The sequence below is a fragment of the Myxocyprinus asiaticus genome, chromosome 31 (assembly GCF_019703515.2).
Source record: "Myxocyprinus asiaticus isolate MX2 ecotype Aquarium Trade chromosome 31, UBuf_Myxa_2, whole genome shotgun sequence".
Lineage (NCBI taxonomy): Eukaryota > Metazoa > Chordata > Actinopteri > Cypriniformes > Catostomidae > Myxocyprinus > Myxocyprinus asiaticus.
Genome location: NC_059374.1, coordinates 18,483,834 through 18,502,462, shown reverse-complemented (window position 1 = coordinate 18,502,462; position 18,629 = coordinate 18,483,834). Strand labels below are relative to the sequence as shown.

Here is an 18,629-nt window from a genome sequence, read left to right as displayed (position 1 = left end):
ACACCACTCTCATAAAGATCACCTAGTGTAGTAACCCCCCTCGCAATCCACTCTGACCAACAAAAAGGGGACTTATTAATACATAGTTTGGGGTTTAGCCATATGCTCGAGGCAACATTTAAATAATTATCTGAGTTAAACACTCTGGACACTTTTGTCCATACTGAGTGCAAATGTGAAATGATGGGGTGTGATTTAACTTCTCTGGTTAGATTGATAGAAAGGCTTTGCAGTGGCAAAATAGGGGCAAGCAGTTCTTGTTCAATGCAGAACCAGGGAGGGGCTCTTTCAGGTGGAAGCGACCAATGAGCCAAATGTCTGAGACCAAATGCATAACAATAAAACAGAATCTTGGGTAGGCCTAGCTGACCTTTGTCCATCGGCCTATGAAACTTACTGAAGTGTAATCTGGGACGTTTACCATTCCAAATGAAGGACTTCACTATGCTATCAAATTGCTTGAAATAAGAGAGGGGGACATCTACTGGGAGAGATTGTAGCAGGTAGTTAAATTTTGGAATACAGTTCATTTTAATAACATTAACCTTCCCAATCATCGATAAGTGTAATGAAGCCCACCTGCCCACATCGCTCGAAAACCTTTTTATTAAAGGGTCAAAATTATCACTAACTAAATCAGACAAATTTGCTGGGAATAAAATACCTAAATATTTAATGCCCTGTTTGGGCCATTGGAAGGCGCCCGGCTGGAAAGCCGTTACTGGGCAGTACGCTGTCAGAGCCAAAGCTTCGGATTTAGACCAATTAACTTTGTATCTTGAGAACTTGGAAAAGGAATTAATAATTCTGTGGAGGCAAGGCATAGATCTAGTAGGTTCAGAGACAAATAATAAAATATCATCTGCATAAAGCAAAAGTTTATGCGCCACACCTCCCGCAACCACTCCTGGAAAATCATCCTGCTTTCTTATCGCGGCTGCTGATGGTTCCAGGGCAAGACAGAACAATAATGGGGAAAGAGGGCAACCCTGCCGAGTGCCCCTATCCAGAGTAAAATAATCTGAAATTAATCCATTTGTTTGTACCGCTGGACTTGTTAGTGTTTAATGTCTTGTTGTGTTATTTGGGAGGGGTTCTGTTATGTTAAAGTTTTTGAGGGTTACCATTATGGTAAATATTGGAGCTTGAGCTTAAGGTTGAGGACAGGTACAATTTAAAATGGTTCTACAGTATATTGCTTTACTCATTGAGCAATTGCTATTCTAATCAAAGCACAGTGTTTCCAATTAGCATGAATTCAGCATGCTAGCTTTCACAGTACTAGCTCGTTATGTTCCCTTGACTTGAAGTGTTTAAGTTGAGCTTACATGGTAATTTTAAGTTCAACCAGAGTTAAAATTAAGTGCCATTAAAATGTATGAGTTAGCTTACTTAATATTTCAAGTTAAGAGCAATTAACATGCATGTGCAGTACAAAATCAAAATCTGAAAGTTATATTAACATTAAAAATTTATGTAACTGATTGACTCAAACTTTCTGCTAACTTATTAGGGTTTACAGTGCTCATGTTTTCCCAAATCCATATGGCTTTCTTTATTCTGTGGAACACAAAAGGAGATGTGAGGCATAATTGTTAGCCTCAGACACCAATCACGTTCATTGAGTGGAAAAAAAAGATGCAATGAAAGTGAATAGTGACTGAGTCAGTCCCTAGTTCTCGGCCTAAATTCTCCCTTTGTGTCCTATAAAAGAAAAAATATCATACAGGTTTGGAACGACATGAAGGTGAGTAAAGGATGACAATTTTCATTTTTGGGTGAACTATCCCTTTAAAACTTTGTTAATGTGAAAATTCTCAAGCACCCTCTTCTGGATAAATAAAGCCACAATCAAGTTTTTGGTTTTCAGTTTTCTGTAGATTTTATAAAAAAAATAAAAAATAAATATCAAAAACAGTCAGAAGTAAAGGTACATCAGTATTCAATAAGAGAACTGAACAGTATTAGTGAAATGTTTTTTACATTACAAGAACACTCATGATTACATTTTAGATCTTGCTTGTCTGCGTACTTTGTCTGACCACTTCAGAAGTTTCCTCCTGCCTTCAAACAACAGTATACTAGCAGCCATTGCTGAGTTCAAACTTTCCACTCCTGGAGTCATGGGCACAAAGAGTCTTTTACCCTCCATTTTCTCAGCCAATCCAAGAGCTTCCAGACTCAGTCCATGCATCTCTCCACCAATGACCAGAGCTGTGCTTCTCTGAGCCCATCTCTCATGGTACACCTGAGGCATCACATGCGGCAGTGAAAGTTCATCATCCAACTCCTCATCAGAGTCACTTTTGATGTATTCATCTGAAAAGCCATTTTCTGTTTTTTCAGGAACAGTCTCTGTTGCAGTGCCTTTTATAAAATTATTAAAGTCATCTGCTACATGGACGATCACGTCCTTCGGTTAAGTGCTTGGAAATGTCATCCCAGTCCAAACTAGAAAAGACAGGTAGGCGCAAATGAGCTCCAAATTGCTGAACGTAGAACCTTTGGCTCCCAGGGATCCAAACAACCTGGAAAAAACATTCCTGTTGCATCATCCCCTTCTCCACAAAAATTTCAGATTCCATGTAATGCAGAGGTGTGCAAATTATCGATGTTACAATATTTTGTTCTATCACAATTTAAAGGAATAATCCAGGTTTAATACAAATTCAGCACAATCGACAGCCCCTAATCACAAACTTTAAGAGTTAAGAGTAAATATGCGTTATTAATAAAAATTATATATCCTTCCTTATATGCTGAAATTAGAACTTTCCTGACCCCTGACTTATAAAATAATTTATTAAGTCTTCTTTATCTTATTTATGTATACATTTTGGATGGTTTATACATATTTTTTTATAATTTGTATTTAATTTATTTTATTTTTTTCCTTCACCTGTACTTGTCTTTATGATTGTATTCATACACTGTTTGATCTTGAACATTTATATAGAAAAAAACTCCACAGTTTACCACCATTTGTGGGCTTTTCAGACGGTCCCTTACCATACACTCCACAGTATTAGCACAATGTGTGGACTTTTCAGACGGTCCCTTACCCACCATAGGCACATTTTCCAACTTATATCAATGTTAAATTTGGCGATCTGGAACAATTTCACCGTGACGCCATTGCGTCCCGTATTGATTCAAAATGGGACGCAGCATTTTGTCTTTAAATACGGGACGATCCCTTATTTTACGGGACGGGTGGCAACCCTAGCTGCATTTCTCCTACAGCCATGCTTCTTGTCAATGTTGGTTTTGTTTACATCAGAGTATGTGTGTGTCATTTATGCCGCGCACACGCAAAAAAAAAAAAAAAAAAAAAAGAAAAATCTAAACAATTTGGCTAAAAGTTTATCTAGAATTATTTACGGTGTTTTGAAGTGCCAACGATAACAATATCGTGCATGTTAATTACTGTGATAAACCAAATACCATCACATCCCTAATTATAAGTGCCTCACTGTAACCCAGATTTTTGTGTTTTTTTTTTAAGAAAAGGAGGGACGAGTCGAAATGATTTTTTGTGGTAATCAACATTATGCCGCAACTGCTGTCTGTGTTCGGAAAAAGCTATTAGGAAAGTCATTATTTTCGCAATTCCATTTTGTGCCGCTAGTGGTGCAGAAACTTCACACTTATTACATACCTTTGGTGAGGAGAACACGGTCACATCCTGCAGCTGCAGCACAGTGTAAAATAGTCCCAAGATTTCCAGCATCCCCCACATTGTCACAGATCAGGAACAAAGGTACCGACTGAAGACGTGTGTCCTTACGAAATGCCAGATGGGAGGCATCAGGTTTTGAGAATATAGCTGAAAGTTGATAGAAATATGTCATTTTAGCTTATTAATAGCCATTAATGGGTGATTCACACAAAACCAGTCAAGAAAATCTCCTGGACATATTTAACTCCAAATCAGTAAAAAACTATATGTTGCATACAGAAAATAAAGCCTACATTTAGGACCATTCCAAGGACACTTAAACACCTATCTAGTGGAAGCTCCTGCAGCCACTCCACAGCACTGAAGAACAGCAGCAAGAGCATCACTGATCAGACGCCTGCCCTCCAGCAACATCTTACCCTCTTGATCACGAAATGCTCTGGAGTGAGTCACACTGGCCACCTTCCTGCAGGGAGAATGACAGATGCTTGACCTCTGAATGTAGGTCTATGACCAATGATCGCTTCCCGCTCATTATGTAGTCAAAAAATAATAATAATAATAATATTATATTATATTATATTATATATATATATATATATATATATATATATATATTATTTTATTTTATTTTTTATTACAGTAACTGAATTCAGGAGTGTCAATTGATTAAAGTACATAGTCGTGATTAATTCTGTATTTCCTGAAGTTGCAAGAACTGTATAAATGCAGTTGCTGAATTCACTAATATGATGTCTTGGCTTGTAATGCTATTATTTATATGTTATACATCTTGATGTTAAGCAGATGTTAGCCTTATTATTTTGTTGAATATAAATATTACTTATTTTAAATTATTTTAAGTCATCTGAGCCCCCCTGTTTTTTTCGTTTTTTTTTTTATTATGAATTAATAGTTAAATTATTATTTTGCAGGAATGCATGATGCAGACTTTTATTTTACAATTTAAATGATAATTGTTATTTATTTTACAAAATAGCAGATAACATAACAATAAAACTATATTTTATTGTATTATTTTGCAATGTCCCCTCCAACATTTACTTAATACTTAAAGGAATATTCTGAGTTCAGTACAAGTTAAGCTCAATCGACTGTAAATTGAAGCATTTGTGGGATAATGCTGATAACTACAAAAATTATTTAGACTCGTCCCTCCCTTAAAAAAAAAAAAAAAAGGTTACAGTGAGGCACTTACAATGGAAGTCAATGGGGCCAAATTTTGGAGAGTTTAAAAGGCAGAAATGCAAAGCTTATAATTTTATAAAAGCACTTACATTAATTATTTTGTTAAAACTTGTGTATTATTTGAGCTGTACAGTTGTTTAAATTGACGTTTTTAGGGTTTTTTTTGACATTACATTGTCATGGCAACGAAGTTGTAAAATTAGCTCTAACTTTACACAGAAAAGGTTATTAAGTGATTTTATCACACTAAAATCATGTTAATATACATATTGTTTATGTCTTGTGGCTACACTTTTAAAACAGTGAATATTTTAATGTTTACAGATTGGCCCCATTCACATCCATTGTAAGTGCCTTACTGGAACCCAGATTTTTGCTGCTTTTTTTTTTTTTTTTTTAAAGAAAAGATTTGTATTTAGATTTGTCTACAAATTTAGAGAAGGAACCACTCCACTTCTTGTTGCCAGCTCTCTCGTTGATTTTCGCTTTGGAGAATTTACCATCATCCTTGTCCGTGTCTTTTTCTCTCTGTGAGAAGAGCTTTTGGTTGATTTGATCGGCTCCGTCATTTGATTTAATTCGTGTTTCCCGTTCGCCCTCAGGGTATAAAACAGCTCGGACATTTCCTCCTCGAATCCACCAAGATCTGGTTATGTCCTCTCAATAATAAACTTAAGTTCCCCTAAATGAACAAACACACGACTCATGTTGTACATGAGCGCCGCCATGTGTTTTGACTGTCGCCTACGTCATCGGGAGTGGACTGTACCGTTATTCGTTAAAGTACAGAATGTTTCACATATGTTAAAGATGTCAGGTAAGATTACAAATGCACATGCAAATAAAAATATTATCTCAGTAAAAATTAAAATAATTGCTTGGTTTGATCTGTGTGCTAGTCGATAGCAGAGCAGTCGATCGCAAGGTGTGTGTATCGATCATATATAGTTGGAGACTTCACACATAGTAATGACCCTTAGAAGAGCCCTACATTTTGTTTTTAAAGTAGGGGACAGGACCAAAACAGCCTTTTCTTTTTACAGAGATGTCTTAGGAATGAAGATGGGAAAGTCCTCTCCCCAGATAACCATATGTAAGGAAGATAAAGTCAGGTGAGATTGAACTTTGACCCAGTTATTGAAAAAGCTGAGGAAATTTAATTCATGGTTACAGAGAGATTTATCTCTGAGAGGATGAACCCTCTTTGCTAAAGCTGAGGGTATCTCAAGAATGACTTACCCCGCTCTCTCTTTATACGTGGATAAATCTGTATGTGCAGATATTGACAGAATGCTATTTGACTTTTTGTGTAAGTATGAGAGGCACTATGTCAAAAAGTCTGTAGTTATAAATAAATATGAATGTGGTGGTCTACATTTTCTAGATTTTGCTTCCTTAAATAATTCTCTCAAGGTAAATTGGTTAAAACAGTATTTAACAAACCCTGACTCATTTTGGAATATTTTTCCTAATCTTGTTTTCTCTAAGGTGGGAGGTCTCCCTTTCGTATTGTTATGTAACTACAACATCACTGAATTGCCCCTTAAACTCTCAAATTTTCATAAACAAGTGCTTTTGGCATGGCACCTGATTTATAAACATAATTTTAGCCCTCACCGTTACTTTATTTGGAGTACCTGGACAGTCTCATTGCCTCCAGCAATTCCAAAGCCCTCAAAACTGTCTCACTATGTCATTTTTATGACATTTCCCTAATTTTATAATGTTTATAATTGAATTCACAACTGTGCTTACCCCTGGCATTGGCTTTGTATGTTCTTAATTTTTTTTTTTTTTAAATCTCCCAGATAAGCAAAATTACTGTCCTGTCATGGAAGCACAGAGAGGAGTTTGCCTCCAAATATCGTCGATAATGCTAAATCCAGGCATATTTTCACCCTATGTATGTAATGTCTCAAATGTACTAATAATTGCAACTCTAATCTACAGACACTGCATCATAAAGAATTTGAGGAGGGCTGTAAGGCAACATGTAATGGGTTAGTCATGTTTTCATACCTAATATAAAACAGCACAATTAAAGGAATATTCCGGGTTCAATACAAGTTAAGCTCAATCGACAGAATTTGTGGCATAATGTTGATTACCACAAAAATTTATTTCGACTCGTTCCTCCTTTTCTTTAAAAAAAAGGAAAAATCGAGGTTTCAGTGAGTCACTTACAATGGAAGTGAATGGGGGGCAATTTTTGGAGGGTTTAAAGGCAGAAATGTGAAGCTTATAGTTTTATAAAAGCAATTATATTCATTTTTCTGTTAAAACTACTCATGTATTATTTGAGCTGTAAAATTTTAATTTTTACAGTCATTTTAGGGTTTTTGGGTTTGTTTACATTACATTGTCATGGCAACAAAGTTGTAAAATTAGCTCTAACTTTACACAGAAAAGGATAGTAAGTGATTTTATCACACAAAAATCATTTTGACACACATATTGTTTATGTTTTGTAGCTATACTTTTGAAGAAGTTAGTATTTTAACGTTTACAGATTGGCCCCATTCACTTCCATTGTAAGTGCCTCACTGGAACTTTGAGTTTTGCTTTTTTTTTTTTTTTTTTTTTTTTAAGAAAAGGAGGGCAAGTTGAAGGGGAAAAATTCTAATCCCTGTTTGCTCTTGAAAGTTATCTTATATTTCATAATCCTAATTTATTCTTTCTAATATTAATCAATGTTCTGTTCCTCTTTTCCTAAAAGGTACAAGTAATATGTATGTAATCTGAGGGGTGACTGAGGGTCTGGCCCATGTCAGGAGTGCAGTAACAGGGTTTACTCATTTAGCCTGGCCTCCGGAGAATGTGCATCTTATGTTGTATTGCATTTATTTCATTTCTATTTCTATTTTTATTACATAATATTCACAACCCTATTTAACAATTTGATTATATTGAGGATTGATTTATCACAAGTAAGAGAGAGAGTTCGTAGTTATAATCTTTTTTTTTTTTTTATCTTTGTTTTATGGTTTGTAAAAGTAACTGTGACTGGACAACACATCTACCTCATGTCATCAATGAATTGAAACATGAATTTACTTCATGCAGCAATAGTGTGCTCTTTTGTGCCCTTTTGTTTCTCTCTGTGCTCTGTCTTAATGTTCTGCAGATGGTGAGGCCTGGCATTCCAGCAAGGTTGGGGAGAAGGCCTCTATTCCTGAGAACGAGAAAACACCTACACATTGCATATCTAAATAACTAATGTCTCTGAATTATTTATGGTTATTGTGCCCTCTCAAATGTGACTATGCCATAGTCGAAAACAACTTCCAAGGATTTTAATTGCCCTCCTTGGAACCCCTTTGATGTAAAGAAATAAGGAGTAGCCATAACTGATAGCTAACCATTGATAACTGACCATAAGTTGTTTCAACCAAGGGTGGGACCTCGATTCATATTAATTAATTAATTAATATTATAATTAATATTATAATTGATTCATATTAATGCTAACAATTATTGTTTGCACGAAGATGGAAACAGTCCATATTTGTAATATGTTAAAATGTTTGTAGTTGACCTACCAGAATGCTAGAAGTTGTGGTACGATGACACTCTTAATGTAATTTGCATATGACTATAATTGCTTTGGAAAGTTTGTAAAACTTCATTTCGACTTCCTGTCTTTCTAACTGTTGTATCTCAACGACTTGTGATGCCTATTGAATCTGCAGAGACCAATCAGTAAACTCTCTCATTTGATTATTGCAAAACCTGATTCTGAGTTTTTATTCCTCAATATTCATATTGGGGACCCAGCTGCTTTTTGTGGTAATCAACATTATGCCACAAATGCTGTCGATTGAGCCTAACTTGTATTGAACCCAGAATATTCCTTTAACCACCAATGCAAATCTAGGGCAAATAATAAATATTGCTGTTCTTTTGTTTTGCTTAAATGTGTCAAGTCCATATGATGGCAAATGGAGTTGACCTATAATTATGGAGTGGTTGAATACTAACTTGGCAATGACTTTCTGGTAAATTCTTTAGACATATACACCTTAAATTTACACAAACATTTGTGTCCAAGTTAAGAATTTCTTGATTCAGTTAAAGCACACAAGATCTGTGGAACATTCTCAAAGCATGCTGGAATATTACGCATTTTAGGTTTTGAAGAGTCCATGTCAGCACAAATGCAAGAGGGACGTACCTAGTAGAATGTCTGAAATTCATTTTCATTTTTTAATTTGAACTTTTCACTAAAACGGTTATGCTAACAACATTATTGATGTTGAACATTTTTGGATTAAATTGAAAGAATGCAAAATAGAAGCATTTTCACTTGTGGTCTCAGACTTTTGGACCCCACTGTTAGATTTTTTGTTAAATAGGAAAAGCTATTTCTGATTCAAATAAGACTCTGCATACCTCTATCCATGCTCTTCAATGTTAGGGCCTCACACTCCAGTCTAGTCAGGCTGTGAGTAATGCAAAGATGTTAGGATGGCCTCTTTCACAAGTTGGAGATTCTCTCTACATGACCGAAGGTACAGCAGAGTATTTGTGTTATAATAAGAATGTGAGTACTTCTTTTATGAAATGTGATTATGAATATAGATATGAATGCCTTTCAACAACTGTGTCTTTTCCTTGCAAAGATCCTGTCCAGAAAGTCTCTTTGGCAGTGTCTGAATTACAGTGTTCTGTTCATTATTGGCCCTCCCTGCTGGGAATGAATGTTATTGAGAAAAATGAGGACAAAAAGATTGCCTTGATGAGATTCTCAGATAATCAGGTTTGGCTGAAAAAGATCAATTTATTATATGTTTGGCAATAATTAAATAACGAGGACATGCCACTCAACTTGACCTAATATATTCACTGTAAAAATGTCTGTCATTTTAACGGTAAAAGAATGTAAAAATGCTACTGTAAAAAAAAAAAAATATATATATATATATATATAAATAAATAAATTGGTTACCTTAACATATACGGTAAAATGATAATTTAACAAGACAACACATGTAATTTTATGGTAAAATTGTTAAAAAAAATCTCATTTTTAGATTTAAAAAGTTTGATTTTACTGTATAATTAACAGTAAACGTTTATATTATGTTTAACAAGAGAATACATGTACTTTTTATTGCAAACTATTTTTATAATTACAGTGAAAAACAATAACCGGTGGTTCCCAGAAGTCCCTGCGTGACCTATTATATTTCATTATATTTTATGGGAAGAGTTTCTTCTTATTTTTTATATCAGTTATTTACAGTGGCAAGAAAAAGTATGTGAACCCTTTTAAATTAGCTGGTTTTCTGCATTAATTGGTCATAAAATCACAAGTATAGACAAACACAATGTGCTTAAGCTAACAACACAAACATTTGCAATCTTTCATGTCTTTATTGAAAACATCCCATTAAACATTTACTGTGCTGTGGAAAGAGTAGGTGAACCCTTGGATTTAATAACTAGTCGATCCTCCTTTGGCAGCAATAACCTCAACCGAGGGTTTCCAATAGCTGCAGATTAGACCTGCACAACATTCAGAAGGAATTTTGGATCATTCTTCCTTACAGAACTGCTTCAGCTCAGCCATATTCTTAGGATGTCTGGTGTGAACGGCTCTCTTGAGGTCATTCCACAGCATCTCTATTGGGTTAAGTTCTGGGCTCTGACTGGGCCACTTCAAAAGGTGGATTTTCTTTTTTTAAAGCCATTCTGTAATGGATTTACTTCAGTGTTTAGGGTCATTGTCCTGCTGCAACAACCAACTTTTACTGAGCTTCAGCTGACACACAGCCACCCTGACATTAAAAATATATATATATATTTTTTTTTCCCTCAATTTGGAATGCCCAATTCCCAATGTGCTTTTTTAAGTCCTTGTGGTTGTGTAGTGATTTGCCTCAGTCTGGGTGGCGGAGGACGAATCCCAGTTGCCTCTGCGCCCCACCGAGAACGAACCACATTATAGCGATCACGAGGAGGTTACCCGATGTGACTCTACCCTCCCTAGCAACCGGGCCAATTTGGTTGCTTAGGAGACCTGGCTGGAGTCGCTCAGCATGCCCTGGGATTCTAACTAGCAAACTAGCGAACCCCAGGAGTGGTAGCCAGCGTCTTTACCACTGAGCTACCCAGGCCCCATCCTGTAAGATATCTTGATAAACTTGGTCATTCATTTTTACCTTGATGATGGCAAGTGGTCCAGACCCCGAAGCAGCAAAACAGCCCCAAATCATGATGCTCCCTCACTATACTTCACAGTTGGGATAAAGTTTTCATGTTGGTATGCGGTGCACTTTTTACACCATATGTAGTGCTGTGTGTTCTTCCCAAACAATTCAACCTTAGTCCACAAAACATTTTCCCAGTAGCGTTGTGGAGTGTCAAGGTGGTCTTTGGCAAACTTCAGGTGCCCAGCAATGTTTTTGTTGGAAAGCAGCAGCTTTCTTTGTGGTGTCATGCCATGAACACCATGCCTGTTTAATGTTTTCCGTATAATAGACTCATGAACAGAGATGTTAACCAGTTCTAATGATTCTTTCAAGTCTTTAGCTGTCACTCTAGGGTCCTTTTTTTACATCATTGAGCATTCTGCTGTGTGCCATTTGAGCCATCTTGGCTGGACGGCCACTTCTAGGGAGAGTAGCCACAGTACTAAATTGTATCATTTCTAGGCAATTTGTCTAAAATATCTAAGCTCTTCGAGATAACTTTGTAACCCATTCCAGCTTTATGCGAAGCAACAATCCTTGATGGTAGGTCTTCTGGGATCTCTTTTTTGCGAGGCATGGTCCAGGTCAAAACTCAAAATGTTTGCGTGCTTTTTATAAGTTAAAGTAGCTCTAACCCACACCTCCAATCTCTTTTCATTAATTGGATGCCAGGTTTGCCAACTCCTTACTCTAATTAGATTTTGTTGATGTCATTAACCTAGGGGTTCACATAATTTATCCAACCTACACTGTGAATGTTTGAATGATGTATTCAATATGTACAAGAACTTATTAGTTAAAACAGATTATGTTTGTTCATTATTGTAATTTAGATGAAGACAAAAACCAGATTTTAAGACTAATTTATACATAAATGCAGGTAATTCCAAAGGGTTCACATACTTTGTCTTGCCACTGTACATTGAGGTGTTCTCTGTTGTATTTTATCTAGTTTAGTTAATGTTTACTGCATTATTTCAAATTTCACATGTGTTACCCTGATGGTGTTTTGTGTTTGTGTGAGTGACATTGTGCACTGTCTCTAATGTGTATTGGTCATTGCTCCTGGAAGGGTCACTCTTGATAAACTTTAAGTCATCATGTGGCCTTTTGTGGTTACTATGGTGAATAACAATACATTTTAAGGTGAAAAGCAGACTTTTATAGTCCCAGAAGGTTAGTATATCAAGTTTATATCATTTAATAAAATAAACTGTAGTGAGCCATGAAATATATAGGCATCAAAATTACATCCCGGAAAGCCTGAAACGGTCACTGCCGGAGTTTTACTGTAAATGTAACAGATTTTTTTTTGTTTTGGTTATGCTCTTTTTTTAAGCTAATAATAGCCTTCTGATGAGAAATTACTTTTATACAATTTTATATGCATGTGATTTTGCAGTCTACTATAAACACCTGACCATATTATAAATATAAATTATAAATATTATGTTTATACTGAAAATTTGATTAATATAATTTCAATATTCTTTTGTAGTGTTAGCTGGGGCTACAGGACATTGGAGGAACTGTGGATCATGGAACTGCTTTTGGAAGTATTGCTTTCGCTTGCCCTCGTGATCAGGTGAGATAACTCATGATGCGGTTTGATTTGGTGAATGGCCTTATACGCTTTAAGTTTGCTATTCTAGTGGAGCACCGTGCCAGTTGGACAGTTGTTTTACTTAGGCAACATTCTTAGCAGATTTTATAGAAATGTCTTTGTTTTGGCAGTTACCACACATTGAGACCCTAATGAAAAAAGAAAACCACAAAATCCTCACCCCCCTTGTGAGTCTGGACACACCTGGAAAAGCCACAGTGGAAGTTGTCATTCTTGCAGATCCTGTGAGTTTTTATGGTCTAGTGTTACTTAGACTGATAGCTGAATCTTTGCCAAAATGTATGCTTGCCTGACTCAGATCTCCACATAATTTAGCAGTGTCATGAGATCTGCTTTGTGGGTGATGAGGCATTCAGACAGCTTTCCACCATGGACCCTAAGGGAAATGAATTACTGGAGAAGATAGTCATTCTCTCCGCATTACACCGTTTACAATAATGCTCCACTTTCAAACCACGTTCAGCTGTTTTCTGGCTTCTTTCACAGGCTATGGCTGCAGATAAGAGTGACGAATGGTTTGCCAAACACAAAAAGCAGAAGGCTTCAGTATAAACACTGTCAGAGCAACTGAAATCATTAAGACTGCTTAAAAAATGCAAGGATGTGTATTTTTATGTCATTTTTTTAATTATACATTTCAGTTTTTTACTAAGGTTACTCAAAATTCAGTTTTCTTCTATGAAAATAACCAAATAATACTGTATTCAAATGAATTTTATCAAGCATCCTCTTACAATCCCCAAAAGTGCATCTCTCTGCTTTTGGGCTTGATAAACATGTGTATATTAATGGAATAGTTCACCCAAAAATGAACTTTCTCTCATTTACTCACTCTCACGTCATCCCAGATGTGTCTGATTTTCTTTGTTCTGCTGAACACAAATGAAGATTTTTAGAAGAATATCTCAGCTCTGTAGGTCCATTTAATGCAAGTCAATGGTGACCAAATGTTTGAAGCTCCAAAAAGCACATAAAGGCAGCATAAAAGTAATCCATATCTCCAGTGGTTTAATCCATGTCTTCTGAAGTGATCCAAACGGTTTTGGGTGAGAACAGACCAAAATGTAATTACTTTTTCATTATAAATCTTGACATCAGCGGTCTCCTTGGCGATCATGATTTCAAGCTTGATTAAACTTCCTACAGCGCTATCTTGCGCTCTGCGCATGTGTCAAGCACTAGGAAGTGTAATCGAGCTTGAAATCATGATCGTGCCTAGAGACTGCAATGACAAGGTGAACTTTGAGGAGTTACATTTTGGTCTGTTCTCACCCAAAACCATTTGGATCACTTCTGAAGACATGGATTAAACCACTGGAGTTTTACAGATTACTTTTATGCTGCCTTTATGTGCTTTTTGGAGCTACAAAGTTCTGGTCACCATTCACTTGCATTGTACAGACCAACAGAGCTGAGATATTCTTCTAAAAAATCTTCGTTTGTGTTCTGCAGAAGAAAGAAATGGCTCTCCCCAAATTGTTTCCACAAAGTTGGAAGCACATAATTGTTTAGAATGCCACTGAAAAGGTGTAGCATAAAGATTTGTCTTCACTGAAAATAGTGGAATAGCAAACATGTTAATTAAAAGCGGGTTTCCACAAACTGTTGGCCATATAGTGTGTTTATAAATGTAGATAGCACAGACACGATGCACGAATGCATTTTGCTGCATTACGCGTCTGTGGTGCCAAAAGAATGCCGTCCAGTGTTATTGTTCAGTGCAAGCTGACTGACCTGTAGTCAGGTGACATTTTCTCAGAGAAGATGACAGTCAGTTGACTGTCCATGTCATAAAGCCGCCCATATGCATACTGTCATTTATAACTGTATTTTTGAAGACACGATATTGCGTTGACAAATCAAAACGTACCCATTTAGTTTAATTACAATGAGCGTCATAAACTACTGTTATTTTTAAAAAATTTGCCGCGGCGTCTGACAAGACTTTTATTTTGCCAACATCAATGTCGAAGAATTAATATCTCTGCCGTCACACTCGAGACAGAAGTAGTGCTATTGGAAGGCGCATTAGTTAAATCGTTAGAAAGGTTGAAAACACATTAATGCACCTAATAACATGAATTTGTAATGTTTCACATTTTAGGAGGCACATAAATGTCTTCAAATGTGTGGTTTTGTTGACTAAGAGAGCTGTCATTAATATCCCGCTGCCAACTCGGATAGCCTAGCATGAGTCAGAGGGGCGGTGTACATGTACAGATCCATTGAACTGCACTGCAAACCATTTTAGGTGGGTAACCCGACTTATAACCCGGTCGTTACTGCAGAAGCCTTAGTTCATAAATGAAGTTAATTTTGGCTGCAGGGGTGAAGTGTTAATGTGGCAGCTAACAGGCTAATGCTGCTCTGATCAACATGGCAAGTCCCGCGCAACAGATGTTTACAGTGCCAGAGTGGCAGTGCACTGAGACTGGAAATCAAATGATTACATTGATTTAAGAATGCATATCATATAATTGAATGAATTTAGCCTACAGTCTTTTATATGGCTTTATGAAATGCTTTCAAATCCATTACAGGACACTCTGGCTATGTTTCATGTTTAATAACAAGAATGTGATATTCTGGAGGCCTGATATTTCAGAAGTTGTTTATCAAATGATCATGTAGGCAAATGCACTTATTTGGCTTCTTAAAATGGTGTCTAAAATGGCATAATTGCAACTCTGTTTGTGTCTCTATTCAGTGTAAAATGAAACAACTAACATGTTTTGATCATTTAAGAAGAAATCATCTCAGTGACTGTTTGACAGGTGGTCTGGAGTCGTCGATCACTGATCACCAGGTTCCTACCAAGTGCCATGATCGTAGGCTAGATGTGAAGAATCATCTCCGCAGCACAATGTCTGCCCTGCTGATTACCATCTCTGTAATTCTGATCCTAGCAATTGTATTCGTTTTACTCTTTAGGTAAGAAACTGCACCAGCATGCAGGATTCCCTCATTTGTTTTTTATTGCTTAATACTTGTTATACAGAAAGAGATGAAAGAGTTTTGAACACGGTGTCCTCTTCGTTTCTTGTTAGATGGTTTGTCCGCAGTTTAGCCGTACGATTTTTCCACAATGTCCTGCATGCTGAGCTCAAGATCAAATCTGTGGGTCTCTTCTCAGTGCGAGGAATCAGTGTTCAGTTTCAGCTTCAACACACTCTGGTGGGTTTGGTTTCTGCATCAATAAAACATGCTTTATGCACTAAAAGTAGTCATATTATGATGCTCTTAAAAATTGCATGCCGTACTATTGTCATGTAACACAAACCTGAATTGCTAACCCAGTTGCGATGCATTTTTCTATTTTGTGTTTTGTAGGAAATTGACAGGATATGGATTTCTTGTAAAATACTTAACCCGGACCTGCCGTAAGTATTGCAGTGGGAGATAGTTAGTGTAGATATTGTCTAGAGAGGAATAGTACTTGTCATAGTAATTGCATTGTATTTCCCAGGAGATTCTTGGCATTGTGTGTGGGTGAGGCCCGGGTCCGTTTTGACCTGCTGGAGCCCTTTAAGCTGCGGGCTTTCAAGAGCAAAGATGAAAATTCAAAGAGACCACTTTTCAGTCCCTCTACCCTGCACTTCCTCTCTCAGGTATACAGCCTCATAGTCCCATGACTGAGAAATTGACAGTTTACATTAATGCACTTGCAATGGAAGTCTGTTGACTGTTTTAAAAGTATTGCCACAAGACCTTAACATTATACATGTTGTCAGGAGACATTTATTGACTTGATGCAAAATTATATCTGTTCTTTCAACTTCCTTACAGCTCAAATAGCAAACAAGTGCTTCAACAAAAATATGAGCTTTACAGATCTTTTTTTGCCCCATAGACTTCCATTAAAACTGTGGGGCCTAGGTAGCTCAGTGGTAAAAGACGCTGGCTACCACCCCTGGAGTTCGCGAGTTCGAATCCCAGGGCGTGCTGTGTGACTCCAAATTGGCCCGGTTGCTAGGGAGGGAAGAGTCACACGGGGTAACCTCCTCGTGATCGCTATAATGTGGTTCTCGCTCTCGGTGGGGCGTGTGGTGAGTTGTGCGTGGATGCCGCGGTGGATGGCATGAAGCCTCCACACGCGCTATGTCTCCGCAGTAATGCACTCAACAAGCCACGTGATAAGATGCGTGGATTGATGGTCTCAGACGTGGAGGCAACTGAGATTCGTCCTCTGCCACCCGGATTGAGGCGAGTCACTACGCCACCACGAGGACTTAGAGCGCATTGGGAATTGGGCATTCCAAATTGGGAGAAAATGGGAGAAAATCCAAAAAAAAAAAAAAAACTGCATTAGTGTAAACACAGTTTTTGCTTGTTTTTACAAACTGAGGGAAAAGGCGAGATTATTAGAGATTTATTTTTAATCCACAGCATGCCACAGATGCTGTTGATAAAGCTTGACTTGAACTGAACTTGTTTGTTTTATCTCTGTTTTGTAGCTGCTGTCATTTCACATCGACTCCATAAATATGATGGTGTTGAATCTGGCCCTGCCTGAGTCACTTTGGCACATGACTTCATCTGCCATCACTTTGCTGCTGGATCATCAAAGTAGAAGGTGAATAACTGGTGCTGAAGAAAGAGAACTTGTTTTATTTTGTTCCTCAGCTTTTTAAAAGACTTTTGTATGGTGCATTTTCTTTTGAAGTTTGCTTGTGTAATACCTGACTCTAGTGCTGTCATGATTATAAAATTTGGCTGACGATTAACTGTCTGTTTCAGGGCTTTCACGATTAATTGTCATAAATTGTCATATTTCTTATGGTGCATGTGTGCTTCATACACCTTTAGAAGTCATTTTTACATATTTAACTTAAAACATATAAAACAAATAATAATATATATATATATATATATATATATGATTTCCTTTTAAGGCTTTAAAAACGTATGAATGGCATGACAAATAATGTTCTAAATATCAAAATATTTCTAAATACTAAAAATATATGTCTTTCTTTTTGGTCAACTGTAGTTTTTGTCAATTTTACATTTACACAGTTGTTTTTGGAACTTGTAAAAAAATATATATATATATTTTTTTTTTATAAAAAATGTGATATAATATTATTTTTATTATTTTTATATTATATTATGCAATAGTAAAATATTTCTGTCCTAATTTCACTTTTTTAACTTTCATACATTATTTTAATGCTCTTTGATTTAACCCACGATGCCTCATTTCTCATGAAGTAAAACCTTTGAGGTTTAGTTAAAATTCATTAAAAAAGGCATTAAAATGTGATTGAAATTTGAAGTGCACAATAATCATGGTTATCTTAAATAAGCACGGTTATATATATGCATATATAAACACGTTCAGATGATTATTTAATTATTGCATCAACTCAGGCCTACCTGAAACCGTGAGCCCTGAGCAAGGCATTGATCCTCAGGTTGTACTGTTTGCCTCTTTGGATAAAAGCATCTGCTTAAATGACTACTTATTGATATGTTGTCAGGTTGGCATGGGACTTTTCAGTGGGGCAGCTGAGCAGTAAAGTTCTGAAGAGCAGCAGACTGGTATATAAGATACATACCAATACATTAACACTCTATAAAGTATAGACCAGTGGCTTAAAAGGTTACGGGTGATAACAGAGATCTCCTTATTTACTAGATGCTCAGTGATCTCTCCTCTGATCAGCAGGATACATGTCTGGCTGAGGTGTCCCTGAGTCTGGCTCTGAATGGTGACGTGAGTCTGCCTGATCTGAGGCCAGGCCGACTAGGACTGTGTGTGAGAACCCTGCAGGCTGAGCTTCACGAGGGCCTGTTCCTTAGCCAGTTATCCAAACCTCCAGGAGCTGCTCCACTAGACTGCACCCAAAAGACAGCAGGTTTGAACAGACAAGGTTTTGAGGAGAGGTAGACAGATATATAGGTTTTACGGATTCATTGGTGCCGA

General features: G+C 36.8%; 1 protein-coding gene and 2 pseudogenes across 6 annotated transcripts in view; 2 read left to right on the top strand and 1 right to left on the bottom strand.

Moving 5' to 3' along the window:
• Positions 1-1,875: 1,875 nt before the first annotated feature.
• LOC127422353 (rRNA methyltransferase 3A, mitochondrial-like) lies at positions 1,876-4,225 on the bottom strand (annotated as a pseudogene).
• Positions 4,226-5,731: 1,506 nt separating this feature from the next.
• Positions 5,732-13,255, top strand: LOC127422125 (glyoxalase domain-containing protein 4-like; annotated as a pseudogene).
• Positions 13,256-14,666: 1,411 nt separating this feature from the next.
• Positions 14,667-18,629, top strand: part of LOC127422336 (protein KIAA0100-like) — a 33,865-nt gene continuing 29,902 nt past the window's right edge. The window contains exons 1-8 of one of the 6 annotated variants that reach the window (XM_051665783.1): positions 14,667-14,954; positions 15,478-15,634; positions 15,751-15,877; positions 16,034-16,083; positions 16,170-16,311; positions 17,158-17,276; positions 18,184-18,244; positions 18,342-18,561. In XM_051665783.1, coding sequence (XP_051521743.1) covers positions 15,567-15,634; positions 15,751-15,877; positions 16,034-16,083; positions 16,170-16,311; positions 17,158-17,276; positions 18,184-18,244; positions 18,342-18,561 — 787 coding nt within the window. In that variant the 5' untranslated portion in view covers positions 14,667-14,954; positions 15,478-15,566. Of the gene's footprint in view, positions 14,955-15,448; positions 15,635-15,750; positions 15,878-16,033; positions 16,084-16,169; positions 16,312-17,157; positions 17,277-18,183; positions 18,245-18,341; positions 18,562-18,629 lie in introns of all 6 variants that reach the window. The other 5 variants (XM_051665786.1, XM_051665785.1, XM_051665782.1 and 2 more) reach the window with 5 other exon arrangements.